We start from the raw sequence: 17,146 nt of genomic DNA, 5'->3' as shown, positions 1-17,146 counted from the left end.
GTAGGACTTGCTCCTGATTGGAGGAGAGCAGCGTACTCGGCGTGTGGGCAGCCGAGTTAGGATTGGCGGAGGAGGACTATAAAGGAGGAGAGAGACGGCATGCACCAGGAACATCTATGGGGAACATCTGAGGGAACACCTGTGCAGCCCCCGAGAAAGCCGGCCGGCGGTGTGCCGCTCCCCTGCGGAAGTGGGGAATGTGGCCAGGGGGAACTGCCCTTCCACGGAGGTGGAAGGGATAGTAGCCAACCCGGGAAGAACCAGCAGCAAACCTGGGGAGGGCCGAGCAGACGAAAGAACAGCGCAGGGTCCTGTGTTGTTCCTCCACGAAGAGGGGGAGCGACAGTGAAGTATCTGATTAAATGGTTTGTACACTTTTTTCATTGGGTTATCTTTTCATTATTGAGCTGTAGTAGTTCTTTATATATCCTGGTTACCCATTCATACCTGCTATATATTTTAGGAATGTTATCTCCTAGCCTGTGACTGAACTATTTTGTTTTGATGGTATCTTTTGATGAGTGGGAGACATTAATGTTTATGATTTATAAATATGAATAAAATTGACCTTTATATGATATGCTGGCTACCCTCATGACATCATGGTATTCTCCTGTGTCTCAGTGTGTTTTGCTTTTGGTGTTTACTTTTAGGCCTGTGATCTATCTTGAGTTATTTTTCTCTATATTATAAGAAATGGGTAGAAGTTCATGGGTGTCTTGTTTTCTTTGGCATGTAAATCTAGTTGTTACAGTACTATTTGCTGAAAAGACCTTCCTTTTCCCATTGGACTGCCTTTACATTTCTGTTAGAATCAAATGACCTTATAAATGTGGGTTTATTGCTGAGCTCTCTATTTGATTCTATTCTTCTTTTTATGGAACCTTATCAGAGTTCCACATTGTTTTGGTTGTAGTCAGTTTACAGTAATTCTTGAAGTCAGGTGGTATAATTTTACAAACTTTTGTTCTTTTTTTAAAGACTGCTAGGGGGCTGGCATTGTGGCACAATGGATTAAGCCGCTCAACTTGCATTACCCACATCCCATATCTGAGTGCTGTCTTGAGTCCTCACCACTCTGCTTCTGATGCAGCTTCCTGCTAATGTGCCTGGGAAGACAGTGGAGGATGGCCCAAGTATCTGGGCCCCTGACACCCATGTGAAAGACCAGGATGGAGTTCCTTTCTCCTAGCTTTGGCCTGTCCCAGCCCCAGGCATTGTGACCACTTGGGGAGTGAGCCAGCAGATGGAAGACCCTGCCCTCCTTCCCTCCCTCTATCCCTCTTGCTCTGTCACTCTGCCTTTCCAATAAATAAATACATCTTTTTTAAAAGGTTGCTACGAAGATTCTATATCAGGAATCTGTAAATGTTTGTGTAATGGAGAAAACAATAAATATTTTAGGCTTTGGGGGCCAAGCAGTCTTGATCACAACTATTCAACTCTGCTGTGGTAGCACAATAACGACCATAAACTATATATAAATGAATGGGTGTGACTATGTTCTGATAAAACAGACAATGGACTATATTTGACCCACAGATTAGATTGTGAGTTCTGTTGTGGATTCTTTGCATGTCCATATACATATTTTTTTATTTTAAAGATTTATTTATTTATTTGAAAGACAGAATTACAGAGAGGCAGAGGCAGAGAGAGAGAGATAGGGAGAGAGGTCTTCCATCTGTTGGTTCACTCCCCAGATGGCCGCAACAGCAAGAGCTGTGCCCATCCGAAGCCAGAAGCAAGGAGCTTCTTCCAGGTCTTCCATGCCGGTGCAGGGGCCCAAGGACTTGGGCCATCTTCTACTGCTTTCCCAGGCCATAGCAGAGAGTTGGATTGGAAGTGGAACAGCCGGGATTCAAACTGGCACCCATATGGGATGCCGGCACTGCAGGCATCTACCCGCTATGCCACAGTGCCGGCCCTGTCCATATACATTTTAAAATCAGCTTATCATTTATATGAAATGCCCCTGTAGGTTATGACTGAGATTACTTTGAATCTATATTTCATGTTGGTAAGAACTGATACACAGTTTTGAGTCTTCTTTTTTTTTTAACTTTTATTTAATGAATATAAATTTCCAAAGTACAGCTTATGGATTACAATGGCTTCCCCCCCATAACGTCCCTCCCACCCGCAACCCTCCCCTTTCCCACTCCCTCTCCCCTTCCATTCACATGAGGATACATTTTCGATTCTCTTTATATACAGAAGATCAGTTTAGCATACTTTAAGTAAAGATTTCAACAGTTTGCTCCCACACAGAAACATAAAGTGTAAAATAATAGATGATTTTTTAAATGATGATGAAATCAGATCAGACCTATTGTCATGTTTAATCCCAATGAGAGTCAAGTTGGGAATTGATAATTTCTTCTTTTTTTTTTACAGAAGATCAGTTTAGTATACATTAAGTAAAGATTTCAACAGTTTGCACCCCCATAGAAACACAAAGTGAAATATACTGTTTGAGTACTCGTTATAGCATTAAGTCTCAATGTACAGCACATTAAGGACAGAGATCCTACATGAGGAGTAAGTGCACAGTGACTCCTGTTGTTGACTTTACCAATTGACACTCCTGTCGATGGCATCAGTAATCTCCCTATGCTCCAGTCATGAGTTTGCAAGGCTATGGAAGCCCCTTGAGTTCTCCGACTCTTATCTTGTTTAGACAAGGTCATAGTCAGAGTCTTCTAACTCATGGATCTGTTTATATAGGTCTTCCTTAATTTCTCTCAGCCATGCTTTGTAGTATTGAAGACACCAATTTTATATGTTTCTGTTAATTTTATTCCTAAGTATTTTTATGTTTTAGTGGTATTATAAATGAAAAATTTAATATTAGCTTCCAATTGTTTCCTGTTGCTATATAGAGACTCAGTTGATTTTTTTCATTTGCATTTTATCCTGAAACCTTGTTGTAGTCATTTATTTGGTCTACAAGTTTTGTTTTGCTTTGTTTTAGATTCCTTTAAATTTTCTTCATAGGTAATAATCTTGTCTGCAAATAGGGACACTTTTCTTTCTTTCCAATCTACGTGTTTACTTATCTGTTTTCTTGTCTTATTGTGCTAGCTACAGCACCTGTAGTCCCGTGTTAAATGAGAGGTATGAAAGCAGACATCCTTGCCTAGTCTGCAATGTTAGAATAAATTGTTCAATATTTCATCATGTATATTAGCTATAGGGTTTCTGGTGATGTCTTTTATCATCTTGAGACATTTCATTTCCATGTTTGCTGAGAGTCCCTTTAATCGTTGAAATGATCATGTGACATTTTTCCTTTTTGTTATATTAATTCAGCAAATTACATTGATTCATTTTCAAATGTCAAGCCAGCCTTCTACTCCTGAAATAAACCCTAAGTGTGTGTGGGGGGGGGGGGGGGGAATGGGTGTGTGTAGGTGTGTGTGTGATGAGTCCAATCAGGAGATAGATACCACAGAATGGATTGAGTGAAGAATGCTTAATATAGAGTTATGAGTTGTAATAAAATAATGACTATAAGATATGCAGAAAATCTGTATAATATTCTAGGGCTGAGGCAGAGTATCTAAAGAAAGATAAACCTGGAAGTGGTTCAGACCTTAAAGAAAGAGTAGTTCAAGCCACCAGATAGCAGAGAAGTTGACTGACTTTTGCCAGGGTGAACTGGTGTGGAGATGCTGAGCAAACAATAGGCCACCCTCTGGAGTGGAGACAGAAGAGCAGGCAATCAGCAACTGGCGACATGAATCTGTAGTGGAAGTCTGGGTACCCATAAAAGCAGGTGGACTTCAGAGCACACAGGTTTCATGAGGTAAAGTTGAGGAAAATGTGGGAAAGGAATGACTGTTCATTGTCTGGTCTTGCAGGGCAGGATGCTGTCTAAAATGAAGGGGCTTACCCAGAGAGTCCAGGAAAGCTATGAGGGACTCCCATTTACTGAGTCAAGAGGTCTGTGGAAAGGTTATCGCCAGGCTGCAGCTGCAAGGTCACACAGGGACTGAGTCTTGACCTACAGGTTGGGACTGCCTCTACAAGATGTCTTCACACCCACACCACAGAGCCTCTTTTAGGACCTGAAACTGCAGAAATAGGTCTTCTTTTGGTGCTCCTCTAGTGCCCTCTTCTGAGAAAGATTAACACTGAGCTTACTACAAGAGAAATGCTTACAGAGATTCTTTAAGTTTTTATTCATCTGTTTTATTTGTTTGAAAGGTAGAGAGACAGAGAGAGTGCCTATATGCTGATTCACTCCCCCAAATGCCTGCAATGGCTGTGGCTGGGCCAGGGCCAGAACTGGGAGCCAGGAATGCAATCTAGGTCTCCCACATAGGTGTTAGGAACTCAATCACCTGCACCATCATCTGCTACCCCCCTGCTAAGGTATGCATTAACAGTAACCTGAGATCAGGAGCCAGAACTGGATATCGAGCCCAGATGCTCGAGTATGGGCTACTGGCACTTCAACCATTAGGTCAAATGCCCACCCCAAAGTATTTGTTTTTTGTTTGTGTTTTTTGTTTTTAATATTTTATCCAGAGCTTTTATTAGTCACCTGTGAGAGTATGGGGTAGATCCAATACGAGTTTGGTCAGTCATCACTGGAAGCAGAACCCAGCACTCAGTATTTTTAATTTTTTATAAAAACATTTATTTTATATGAAAGAGTTACAGAAAGACAAAGAGATTCCATCTTTTGGTCCACTCCCCAAATGGCTGCAACAGATGGACAGGGCTGAGCCCGATCAAAGCAGGAGACAGGAACTTCGTACAGGTTTTCCATGTGGGTGCAGGGGCCCAAACACTTGGGCCATCTTCTTCTGCTTTCCCAGGTTCACCAGCAGGGAACTGTATCTGAAGCAGTGCAGTTAGGACTTAAACTGGAGTCCATATCGATTGTAGGTGGTAGCTCAACCCGCTACACCACAATGCAGGCCCCTGGGTATTTTTTGATAAAATATAAATATAGCATGATTTATATACATACATAGATAAGATTTTTGAATAAATGGGATATTTTAATGGTTAAGTACAATGATGTCACAAAAAAACTTGAAAACTTATTAAGCACTTCAGAAAAAGCAGTTTTATAGCATGTAACTAGTTATGTGTAAGCATTTCCCTATTCTTCAGACATTATTATTCAAAGCTTAGTCTAACCTTGTCCTCCAAGTTTGAGTATAACTAATGCACTGTGAAGACATTCCTCATTTCTAGGGCTTATGTCTATGGCTTGAGATAGATAACCAGTTCTTTTTTTAATCTGTCTCCTGTGTGTTAAGCACAATTGTAGTGTGTTATGTATAATGCTTTTTATAATCCTCATAACTCTGTAAGGTAGTTATTATTACTCTTTGCTTTCAGATGGGGAAACTGAGACTCCAGTAGATGAAAGAGCTCCTCCCAGTTCACACATATGAACTGTGATTGTAATGGTGATCTATCTGGTAATACGAGCAGTGGCTATCATCTTTTGCTCACATTATAGTACTCAAGTCCATGAGATGTGCCTTCTATTCAATCACTGAGCTCTCTTTACTTAGAAAATCTTTAATTGTCAACTAATGAGTGGATAGCATTGTTAAACCTCCCCAGCTTTTCATAGCAGATAAATGCCTGCTTTATTTTCTTCCCCCTACTTCCAGGTCTCTCAGGCTTCATATCAAAATGGGAAAAAAGAGAAACAAAATTACAGAATAATTTGATGACATCACTCTGTGCCAAAGTCCAGAAATAGTCTTATTCTAATCAAAAGAACCTTGCACAGCCATTTCTCTAATTTGCAATAGACTTTGCTTGCTTCTTCCTACCATTGGCCTTAGAAAACAACATCATCTAATATAAAGAGTGAATACTGGATCACATGTTGCCTTGGGGAAATCACAAAGCCTTACTTATTTTCCTTATCTATACAGTAATATAATAACAGTTGTACATTTACCTCACAGGGTTAATCAAGAGGATCAATGGCTTATTGTATATGAAACCACTTGTAAACTGTAAATGTCTATTTAAAATCAAAAGATTACAAATCTGATCTGTAAAATGTTGGCCTTATGAACAAACACACACGGGAATCATAGCAATTTTCTGCTCTCTGACCTGATACTAAAATCTCTCTGCTACTTATAAAGTCTGTGGCAGATTTCACCTCTCTAAGTTTCAGTTGCCTTCCACATAAAATGAGCTTAATAACACCTTCTCTTTTGCATTGATGAAATATGTAAATTAAAGAACATTTGTGCAAATGCCTAACACAGCACTGGAAGTTTCTGGCACTGACAATGGGTGTTAAGATCTTGGTAAAAACTGTGCTTTCTCACCCTATTCTCCCTCTCAGCACTGCTCCTCAGATTCTGGGAGGAAGGACATTATATTATTTTCTCTGGTTCTCACAGGAACCTTGAGGAATAAATGAAAGATACAATATTTCATTTTATATATGAGAAAACTAAGAAAAATATTGGCTCTGGTTATGCCATGTAGTATCCATGATAAATGCTCTCTGATATCCAAGAAGAGCACCATTCGGTATCCATTTTGAAAAATGTCTTTTAGTAGTTAAAGCTGAGCATGCACATATCTTATCACCCAGAAATTCCATGCTTAAGATTATATCAAACAGAAATGAATACACAGAGTACTTCAAAAATTTTGTGGAAAATGCATATTATGAAGAAGATATGCATGGATCTCAAAAGTTTTTGCACCAAAGTAAACTTATCTTTTAATTCATATTTCCTATGAACTGTGTGAAGTACCCTCATACATCCACCAGGAGATGTGTAATGGAATGTTCATAGCAGCACAATTTTAAGAGTTACAAACTGGAAACTACTCAAATGTCCACCAGCAGTAGAATGGATGAATAAATTGTGGTGGGGTCAAGCAATCAAATTCTCTACAGCACCAAGAATGAATAAACTGCTGCTAAGCAATGATGAATATCCTAAATATAATATTAAATGAAAGAAGTCAGATACAAAAGAGTACCAACCATTGGTAACAGAAGTCATGATGGTAGTTATCTTTGGATGGGGGAAGGGATGTGATAGAAAGGGGCATAAGGGAAGATTCTGGGGTTCTGGTAATTACCTATTTGTTGAGCTGAGTGCTAATAATATGAATGTGATCACATCATGAAAATTCATCAAACTTATGGTGCGTGTATTTTTCTGTAGGTATACTATACTTCATTTAAATAAAGTTAATTTGCCTTAGGTGAAATCCAGAAACCCATTATTTTAGCCAAGACTTTTCAGTGGCTTCCCATGGTCTCAGAATAAGATCCAAAGTCCTTACCATGGCCTTCATGTCTATATATGATCTACTCACTGGATACCTCCTGCACCTCATTTCTTTTGCCATTGTTACCCTCACTTACTTAGCTCCAGCCACACGGCCTTCTTGCTGTTTGGAAAACACAATGAAACTCCATTCAACCTAAAGACTTTGTAGCTGCTGTTCTCTCTACCAGGAATACTCCTCCCTCAGCTTGTCACATTGCAAGTTTCTTATCATACAGGTACCAGCCCAAAGTTACTTCTTCAAAAACCCCTTTGCTCAACATTCCATCTGAAACGGATTTCCCAATTGCTCTTAAGCATACAATGCGACCGTTTTCTTTATAGCATCTATAACTAGCTGAAATTATGTTGTTTATATATTTATTACTTGTTTATCATCCATCTTCCACAATAGAGTGAAAGCTGTCCAAAGACTAGGATCATTTCTGTATGTTCATCATTGATCATTGTATGTTTATTGGCTAACACACTGCCTAGCATTTAGCAGAGGATGCTATAAATGTCAGGGTTGAATGAATGGGTGAAGATCCCTGGGTGAACTGTCTGCTAGACTATAGCTTGGATTTATCCCACATTTGAGAAGTTATAAGCCATGCTGTCAAAAAAAAAAAAAAAGGTTTCATTAATACAACCTCTCTTGCCCACCTCAGCTCGGTTAGGAGCAAGCTCAGGTTTTCCCCAGTGCTTCCACGAACTTTGACCAATAAGGACTTACTCCATTGGACCGCACTTTAGATAAAACATCATGTTATAAGATGGTGGAAGCTAGGTAGAGCTCAACCTCCAGATTCTCTAAAGAAAAAAAAAAATATGATCAACACACCCCGGAGTTCCTCTCTCTGACCCTATATTTCTCTTTTTTTTTTAAAGATTTTATTTATTTACTTTAGAGGCAGAGTTACAGTGAGAGGGAGAGACAGAGAGAAAGGTCTTCCATCTGCTGGTTCACTCCCCAAATGGCTGCAATGGCTGGAGCTGCACCGATCTGAAGCCAGGAGCCAGGAGCTTCTGGGTCTCCCACACAGGTGCAGGGGTCCGAGGGCTTGGGCCATCTTCTACTGCTTTCCCAGGCCATAGCAGAGAGCTGGATGGGAAGAGGAGCAGCCTGGACTAGAACCGGCACCCATATGGGATGCCGGTGCTGCAGGCAGAGGATTAACCTACTGCGCCACAGTGCCAGCCCCGACCCTATATTTTTGAGAGAAAATTGACTCATTGTCACTTTATCTCTGGGATAAGTAGCAAACATAGTGAAAGCCTAATATAAAATTGTTCAAGCAACAACAGGTGCCTTTATTATGTCTGAAATCTTTCTTTCTCACAATTCCACACTAGGTACAACAACTATGACCGGGCTGTCATCAATACTGTACCTTATGATGTTGTGCATCGTTGGTATACAGCACATCGCACTCTAACAAAAGAGTTGAGAAGACCTGAGAATGAGTTTTGGGTCAAACTGAAGCCTGGCAAGGTAGTATCCTAAACTCGAAAGATGTTATACTGAAGTAGTGCAGAGCTGATATTTACTTAGTGTATGTCACGACACTGCAAAGGAAGAAGAGAAGAGAGTCCTGGGTGTTGGCCCTGATCCTGCCACTCACTCACTTAATGACCTGGAAACACATCCCACACCATCTCTAGGCATCATTGCCTCTATTTGTATGATGAGGCGGTTTAACCTGATGATCATCAAGGGTGCGTCCTGCTCATGATTCCATTTTTAAAATTTTTTTAAAGATTTATTTATTTATTTGAAAGGCAGAGCCACAGAGAGGCAGAGGCAGAGAGAGAGAGAGAGAGAGAGAGAGGTCTTCCATCCACTGTTTCACTCTCCAGGTGGCTGCCATGATCGGAGCTGGGCCAATCCAAAGTCAGGAGCCAGGAGATTCCTCCAAGTCTCCCACATGGACGCAGGGACCCAAGGAATTGGGCCATCTTTCACTGCTTTCCCAGGTCACAGCAGACAGCTGGATCGGAAGTGGAGCAACCGGGAAGTGGAACAACAAAGTGGATCAGAGCTCTGTCTATCTCTGCCTTTCTCCCCTCAGACAAAGAGTAAATGAACTATTTATATGCATGTATGTAAGGTTTTTTAAAAAAATGATCCCAACCCATCTCAAATCAGCAGAGAACTACAATTAAAACTCGATTACTTTGGCCGGCGCCGCCGCTCGCTAGGCTAATCCTCCGCCTGCGGCGCCGGCACACTGGGTTCTAGTCCACTGGTGCCCATATGGGATGCCGGCACTGCAGGCAGTGGCTTTACCCTCTAGGCCACAGCACTGGCTCCCATGATTCCATTTTTAAAAGCTTTATGTTTCCTCTTCATGAAGAGAATCTTCAGCTTAGCATAACATAAGTAAATAGTTTAACACTTAGAGAAAGTATAGAATGATAATTAGAGAAAGAAAAAGAAATAAAACAATTACCCAATTTGCTTCGGTAAGGAAAACAGTCACTCAAGAAACTTAAGCTCCTTGAGTGCACAGCCTGTTACCTACTATAGCTTTTGTAACTTCCATCTGGCCTACCACAGGGTGATACGTGCTAATTGTGAACATGAATGTAACCAGAGAATAAGCTAAATCTTTTCTTTTAAATGATTCCTTCTGATTTAGGGTTCCTTTGATCTGCCCTTGTTCTGACGGTGTTTCTCTCTCTGTTTTTACCTACTCACAGGTCCTATTTATAGACAACTGGCGTGTCCTACATGGCAGAGAATCCTTCACTGGCTACCGCCAACTCTGTGGCTGCTATTTAACAAGAGATGATGTACTAAACACTGCTCGCCTCCTGGGGCTTCAGGCTTAACAGTGCCAGCATTATTATTAAGAACACACTTAGCACCCTGATTACCAGAATTTCACATAAGCAGAATAGTAATTGTGTCAGAAACCTACTTCAGATTGTCTCTTTACTTCATCCCACAAAACAGAAGCTGCCCTGTTCTCTAGGAGGGGAAACCTTTAGAGAGAGGGGCCTCTGATTTACCCACTGTCAGCCATCTAGAGTGGCAGCTTTCTTCCCTAAGATGTAACATGGCTCACTTGTTTTTTTTAAAAAAAGTTTTGATATAATACTGGTCAATTTACTTCAGAAACACACTCTTGATATGTATAGGAAATCAAGAACAATCACTAGGTAATCATTTATTCCGACTAGATCACTTGGGATGAAATGCACTCTAGAAATGACAGCATCCTGATAAACCAGCAATATGCAAATTTGTGATCTTAGGACAGCTTAACATTCCCAAAAGGTATTGAGGACCTCAAAGAGTCCTTGGGTGTGGGTTATATTTATTGACACTAATTATATTAGATATTAAGACAGAAATGTTTAAAATTCAAGAACCCAGAAGGGCAAGTCCCTCAGCTATCTGAGAGACAAACACATCATCACATGTCACATAGCCTCTGGAAAATTTCTCTGTATATGAATGACATAGTGAGAGTGAAAAAAAATAAGGTGTAATCTTAGTGTTATTATAAAAACATTTTGTAAACCACAGACCCATTATAAGAGTCTTAAGGATCCCTCCAGGGTCCATACTTTTTGAGAACTAATGAGCCATAGTATAACTTGGACAGGCTTTTACATAGGACTGTGGAATAAAGGGTTTAACCAGAAACCCCTCAACTTTTTCCTCTAGAGTTTCCTAGAGCTGCACACACTGTAGCAATTGCTACAAATACAAATATACTGTTTTATCTCTTGGAAAAAGGTATCTCCATCCAAATCTTCTCTCAAGAAATAAAACTGGGAAGTCACAACAGTTCCTGTGCAAGAATCAGTTTGGTAATTATGTGAAGGGTAATTGCAGAAACTTTTTGGAGACTTCTGAGGTTCCATATAATTCTTTACACACACACCCTCACACATATAGCCACCCCGCTTCTCCCCCCTCCCACCCCACTCCCTCCCGCACACACATCAAGAGAGAGTACAAAGGGTTAGTCTGTAAGATTGCTTGGGGAACTAAACAATATGATAGATAATATCCCTCCAGAGAACTAGAAATTATCCAAACTTTTATTTTGGCAATTTGTTGTCTTTTAGGATGTAATCTATTTTCTTTCATTTCTGCTGATCTTTCTTTTCTTAAAATAGATATGTTAATTGCTAAAATTTGATTAGATCAAATATAATACTTTACTTCCTCTGTTTTCTAAATGTATCCTTTTATGTATGGGGGGAGAGAGAGAGAGAAGGAGAGGGAAGGGAGGGAGGGAGAGAGAGAATGATTGTATGAGATTTATACCCTTACCCCCACCCCCTGCCAGCTTTCATTAAAGCTGTATAATAACCACATAGACACTGTAGGATGTTGAAAGAGAATCTATGCTAGGACACACAGAAGAGAAAAAGAAAATCATGAACACAGGAATCATAAAGCAAGAAATGAAAGTATTCTGACAGAGCATACAGCCTAATCTGATATTTTCAGGGAGTTCCTAGGTCACATCTGATAGCTGATGTATTATTGAACTACTTAATGCTCCAAATTGTGTTCTCAAAATATTTTTTCAATTTATTTGTACTATGTAGGAATCTTCAGGAATCTTCCATGAAATTTGCTTTCCTCTTAGGCCAAAGGATTGATAATTAAGTCTGAATCTTAAAGAATTACACCCTTTAGCAATCAGTACAGAAGTAACAATATTTTAGTATGCCAAATTTTTTCTCTACTATTATGTCCTCTTAAAATATACCACCATTTGTCTTCATCAGTATATTTTCCTTTTTTGAAGTTTTGCATAAGTTGAATACAATATGAGGTCAGCATTTATTTATGACAAAGGCCCTGGGTTGATAAGGACAAAAAGGTGAGTCCTTCAATTCCCAACCCTCTCACTCCTTTATGAAGAACTCCCCTTACTTTCTACCTTTCCTTACTTATTAATGAAATAATTATTTCACCCTCCTTTTCCAAAATTTTCAATCAGTCTGTGTCAAGAATGTACTCCCTGCAGAGGAATAAAAGAGGGAAGGGAATTATTTGAATGGTGATCATGTATTGTGCATCCAATAAACTTTCCATGTGAGATATTTATTTTTTATGTCTTTTGCAAGTGCCCCTGAGTATATTAGGAGTCTTCAAAAAGTTTGTGGAAATTGTGCATCATCTTTTAATTCCACTTTCCCACTAAAATTTTGTTTTTTGTTTTTTGGGTTTTTTTATAATTTTTTTTAAAGATTTATTTATGTATTTGAAAGTCAGAGTTATATAGAGAGAGGAGAGGTAGAGGTAGAGGTAGAGGTAGAGGTAGAGGTAGAGGTAGAGGTAGAGAGAGAGAGAGGTCTTCCATCCGATGATTCACTCCCCAGATGGCTGCAACAGCCAGAGCTGCACCGATCCGAAGCCAGGAGCCAGGAGCTTCCTCCAGGTCTCCCACACGGGTGCAGGGCCCAAGGACTTGGACCATCTTCTACTGCTTTCCCAGGCCATAGCAGAGAGCTGGATCAGAATTGGAGCAGTCAAGATTTGAACCAGCACCCATATGGGATGCCAGTGCTTCAGGCCAGGGTGTTAACCTGCTGCGCCACAGCGCCAGCTACCCCACTAACATTTTGAAGTCTCTGTGGATAAGCAGGAGTCTATGTCAACAAAGCTCACAGTAGAGTCACTTTTACATTTTTCTGTGGTATGATAGGATTGGTGGGGTCAGGAGCACAGCACCTAACACTATGCCCTACTAGTAGTATTTTCATAATACAGACTTGTTGGAAAAAAAGAAATGAATGAATCCCTTTCAAACAAACTCAGCAGAAATCACCACATTCTCTGTAAATATGCCCTTTTGTGGTTGGCAGTTAACTGATACTAAACTTTGTTCATCTTTATCTTGAGTGTCCAGACATCCCACTGTGCTTGGGACTGAGGTTTTCTTTTGACTAAGGAACTTCCCATTTTAAAATTGGCAAGGTTTTGCACAAACTAGGACTGCTGGTCAGTCAGCCTACCTTCTTGCTGCTAGCTATGCATCGTTCTGTAGTCTTCCTCACTGGCTTCCATTTCTTTCAAAGTGTTTGTGGGTCGCAGACTATGTAGTCCACGTTGAAAAGGAAAAACTATGGTGTGCTGTGGTGGCTCCTAAGGTAGGGTCCCTACACCAGCAGCACCAGCCTCTTTTGAGAACTTCTTGGAAAAACAAGTGTTCAGGTCCCACCCCACACCTACTAAATCAGAAACTCTGGGATTGGGGTTCAGTGGTTTGTTTCAGCAAGCCCTGCAGAGAATTCTGATGCACATCAAAGTTTGAGAACCTCTCAAGCAAAGAGCCCGGTTGCTGAGTTCCAGGCCCAGTTCTGGCACTGACTCACTAAGTGACTTGAAGCATGTCCCTGTCCTGTTTTGAGCTTCAGTTTGCTCTTCAATGACATTAAAGCCTTGGACTACGCAACAGCTAAAGGTTCTCTGCCTCTAGTTGTGTGACTTATGTCATTTTGTTGGCTGCTTCATTGCTTGAGATTCCTCATATGAGTACAAGAGGGAAAATACCTACCACACAGGGTTTTCTAGTAATTTTGTGATTATGAAATAAGATGCTTGCAGCACATATTGATGATCAATAATAATGGTGAACTCTTATGTACTGGACATTACTCTAAGTGTTTTTATTCCCCATTTTACAAAGGAAAAAGTTGGGCAAGGGGAGATGAAGTGCTTGCACAGGATCACAAGTCTAAATAAATGTCAGCATATGGATTAGGACCCCCTAAGATCTGGTTCCCGCTACAGTACCTTTAACTAGTATGACATAGTGCTCAACAAATATTAACTCCCTCACTCTTTCCACACACTCACAGTCCATCTGAGCACCCATCCTCAACAATCATTATGCTCACATTCACATTTTGTCCAGCAACATCTTAAAATAACTATGAGAAGATATAGGTTCATTTTGGAAATAGTTTATAAACATTAAAAAAACGCTTTTTCTAAAAAGTGGTTTTTACCTTTCTATTATTTTGCCTCTTCCAAAGGTGCAAGCTAGATGATAGAAGGAAATAAACCTATTCAGCACTTTTCTTCTTTACTGAACTCTTCCAGTTGGTTCTTGGGAGGAAAACCATTTTACTGGACATATCCAACATGCCCAGGATGCTCTTGAGCATACTAGAGATCCACACAGAGCCAGCTGGTGGCTTAGCTCAATGTATAGCTGTGAGGCCAGGTTGTGTCTTTGTCCTTACTCCCCTGAGTCTGCAGCTCGTCAGAGCCAAAGACCCTGGAGTTTGACAATATTTCTTTTGTTGTTGTTGTTTTTAGTGCTATATCCAGGGGTTAGTGAGTTTGTGGGTGGCTGCACCCTAAGCCTTGGCTGTAGGCAGTGGGCCTGGCTTTTTTCCTTCACCTTGCTCAGAGTACTTGTGGACTAGCATGCCTCATCCTGGGTACCCTGGTTTGCTCTCAGATCAAAAATGGAGAAAATTGTTGCTTTTTTTCTGGCTACACCATTTTGAGTCCACCTTTTAATATTTTGTCCATAATTGCCATGTGTTTGGAGTAGTGGACTTTCTGTATTGTGAATTCACTGTTCCATCCTGAATGATAATTTAGTGGGGTTTATGCTTGCCTGATTACCTAAACTGTGTTTGCAAAATTCAACTGCATACTCTCTTGATGAGTTGGGCTTGTTGTGACTGTCTGTTTTTGTGCTACAGAGCAACATAAAAACATTCGCTTGATTAATGGAATATCAGGTTCTGAAAGAAAAGAAATCAGCCATCTCTTGCAGTTGTGACAAACTGTCATAAGCCGTGTTGGTGTGTACCACATAGATTAATAGTGGTGTTCTATCTTACTTTCTATGTGGGTAGACAAGCATGATAATTTATCCCACGCACAACTGAAGATCACAAAGGTCAATATTATGCAAACCTATGAAGTATGGAAGGTTTTTCTCTGTTAGCCCCATCTTCTCCATTCTCTACCCATTGATGGTGGCCACCCCTCCAATTCTGACACTCAGTATCCTCTCACCTTCTGCCTTCTAGCTCTCTCTCTGATGTCACAGGAAGAACTTGAACTTGGACTGACCTGTGCTTTCATTCCACCTCTACCTCTTAGTAGCCTGGTGCATTTTGGGAAGCTTTTTCCTTCCTTAAGCTTCCATTTCTTCATATGTAAAGTGGGGCTGATAAGTGCCATCTACCTGAAAAAAATCTGTGGTGAAGAATGAAATGAGATCATGTGTATAAAGTATCTACCACCCTGAGCAGCACATAATAGACTCAATCCACAGTTATCAATATTGTTATTTGAGAGAAGAGTAGGGATCAGGGTTAGCCTGTGTGTTTAACAGAAACCAACAGTTACTTAGAAGCAACAAAGTTATGAGGGTCAGAACTGGAAAAGTACGTTAAAATGCTAAAGGTCGGAGAGTGAAGTACAAAGCATCTGAACTTCTGTGTCTGAGGATTTGTGTATAGGAAGTGGGCTTTGAGTTTCAGGGCACTGGGTTTGAGAGCTGGAAGAGCAGATGGTCAGAGGACAAGTCAGAGAGCCTGATGAGATAAGCTGAGTCTGGAGAGTTTTGGAGAAGGTGGCTTAGTAACAAAGATGCATAGGGCAATTCAGGTAGGCAGGCAGATACCCATGTCCATGGTGACTTATAATCAGGGTAGAACACATACTTCCACATCTAACTTCACCACCTCCCCAAAACTCCTGCTGAAACTACTATAAAATTGTTTTTGAAAGGAACGGAAGGATAGGGTTGGATAAAAAGGATTGGAAGTACAGGAAAGGAAGCAGGAACTAAATTTTGGATGCTGAAAAGCAGACAGAAGTATAACAAGAAGTCCACAAACTAGGAATCCTGAGACCTTAGTGGGAAAAGCAAAAACAACCTGATTTAGCACCACCCCAAAAAAACATTCAAAGACTGGAACAGGTAACTCTGGAAGTGGAAGTAACGGGATGAGGGTGGACACCAATATAATAAGACTTCAAAAACCACTTAGAAAATAGATTCATTTCCAGATCCCCTCTTGCTGTCAATGTCAGGAGTGGGACAGAGGAGGGTGGGGCAGCTGCGTCTTCTCTGCCCTGACATAAATCTAGAGTGTTATTCCATGGAGATAATAAAGCAGAAGGCCTTTACATTGAGAATTCCCAAACCCAGTTGAGGGCCAGGGCCCCATATTGAAAACAGAGGTGTTAAGTGGAGGTATGTTTGTGTCCTGCAAGCTGTGAACCTCCAGCCTTCTTACTTGACTCTGCTCCTAGAATTCTGGCAACTGGAAGAGTTTTCTGTACCAACCCAAGAGAAAAAGATCTAAGGATACTGACACTGAAGTTTCCCCAATAAAGGGCCTAGCTGTATTACTCTCATTACAATGAGGTTCATGGTTTGATACTGTGAGGGAGAGGATGAGGACATCCATCCAGTCAAGAGTAATTATTTTTGTGAGTGGAGAGACCTGAGCACATTAGTTCCTACAAAGGAAGGATACAGACACAGTAGAGGGAGAAATTAACGATTCTGGAGAGGAGAGGCAATTGATGGAGTAAGGCACCTGGGGAGGCAGGATGGGATGGAATCCACAGCATGAGTGGAATGATAGCCTGAGTCATGATGAAGAACCTTTATCTCCCACTAGGATAAGATGAAAATAAATGAGATTTGGTTAAATTCAGTCCTTTCTTATTTTTCAACTACCATATCCAAGGCACCATGCTGTTTAGTGTCCATGCATCCATTCACTCATTCATACACCATCTGGGGGGTCAACTGTTGTGTTCCAGGTCCCGTGCTGGGTTCCAGAAATATTCAGACAAATCACACAAGGTTCAAGTCCTCAAGGAGCTCACAGTCATAGAATAAAAGCAGACC

The 17,146-nt window shown here is 40.7% G+C and overlaps 1 protein-coding gene across 13 annotated transcripts in view; it reads left to right on the top strand.

The window, feature by feature from the left end:
* Window positions 1-11,477, top strand: part of TMLHE (trimethyllysine hydroxylase, epsilon) — a 96,726-nt gene extending 85,249 nt beyond the window's left edge. For 7 of the 13 annotated variants that reach the window (XM_008249467.4, XM_008249465.4, XM_070066881.1 and 4 more), the window contains 2 exons: window positions 8,637-8,775; window positions 9,984-11,477. In XM_008249467.4, the coding sequence (XP_008247689.1) occupies window positions 8,637-8,775; window positions 9,984-10,115 (271 nt within the window). In that variant the 3' untranslated portion in view covers window positions 10,116-11,477. Of the gene's footprint in view, window positions 1-8,636; window positions 8,776-9,140; window positions 9,360-9,983 lie in introns of all 13 variants that reach the window. The other 6 variants (XM_070066876.1, XM_070066871.1, XM_070066877.1 and 3 more) reach the window with 1 other exon arrangement.
* Window positions 11,478-17,146: the final 5,669 nt, after the last annotated feature.

The sequence above is a fragment of the Oryctolagus cuniculus genome, chromosome X (genome assembly GCF_964237555.1).
Source record: "Oryctolagus cuniculus chromosome X, mOryCun1.1, whole genome shotgun sequence".
NCBI classification, from domain to species: domain Eukaryota; kingdom Metazoa; phylum Chordata; class Mammalia; order Lagomorpha; family Leporidae; genus Oryctolagus; species Oryctolagus cuniculus.
This window is presented reverse-complemented; position numbering and strand designations above follow the sequence as displayed.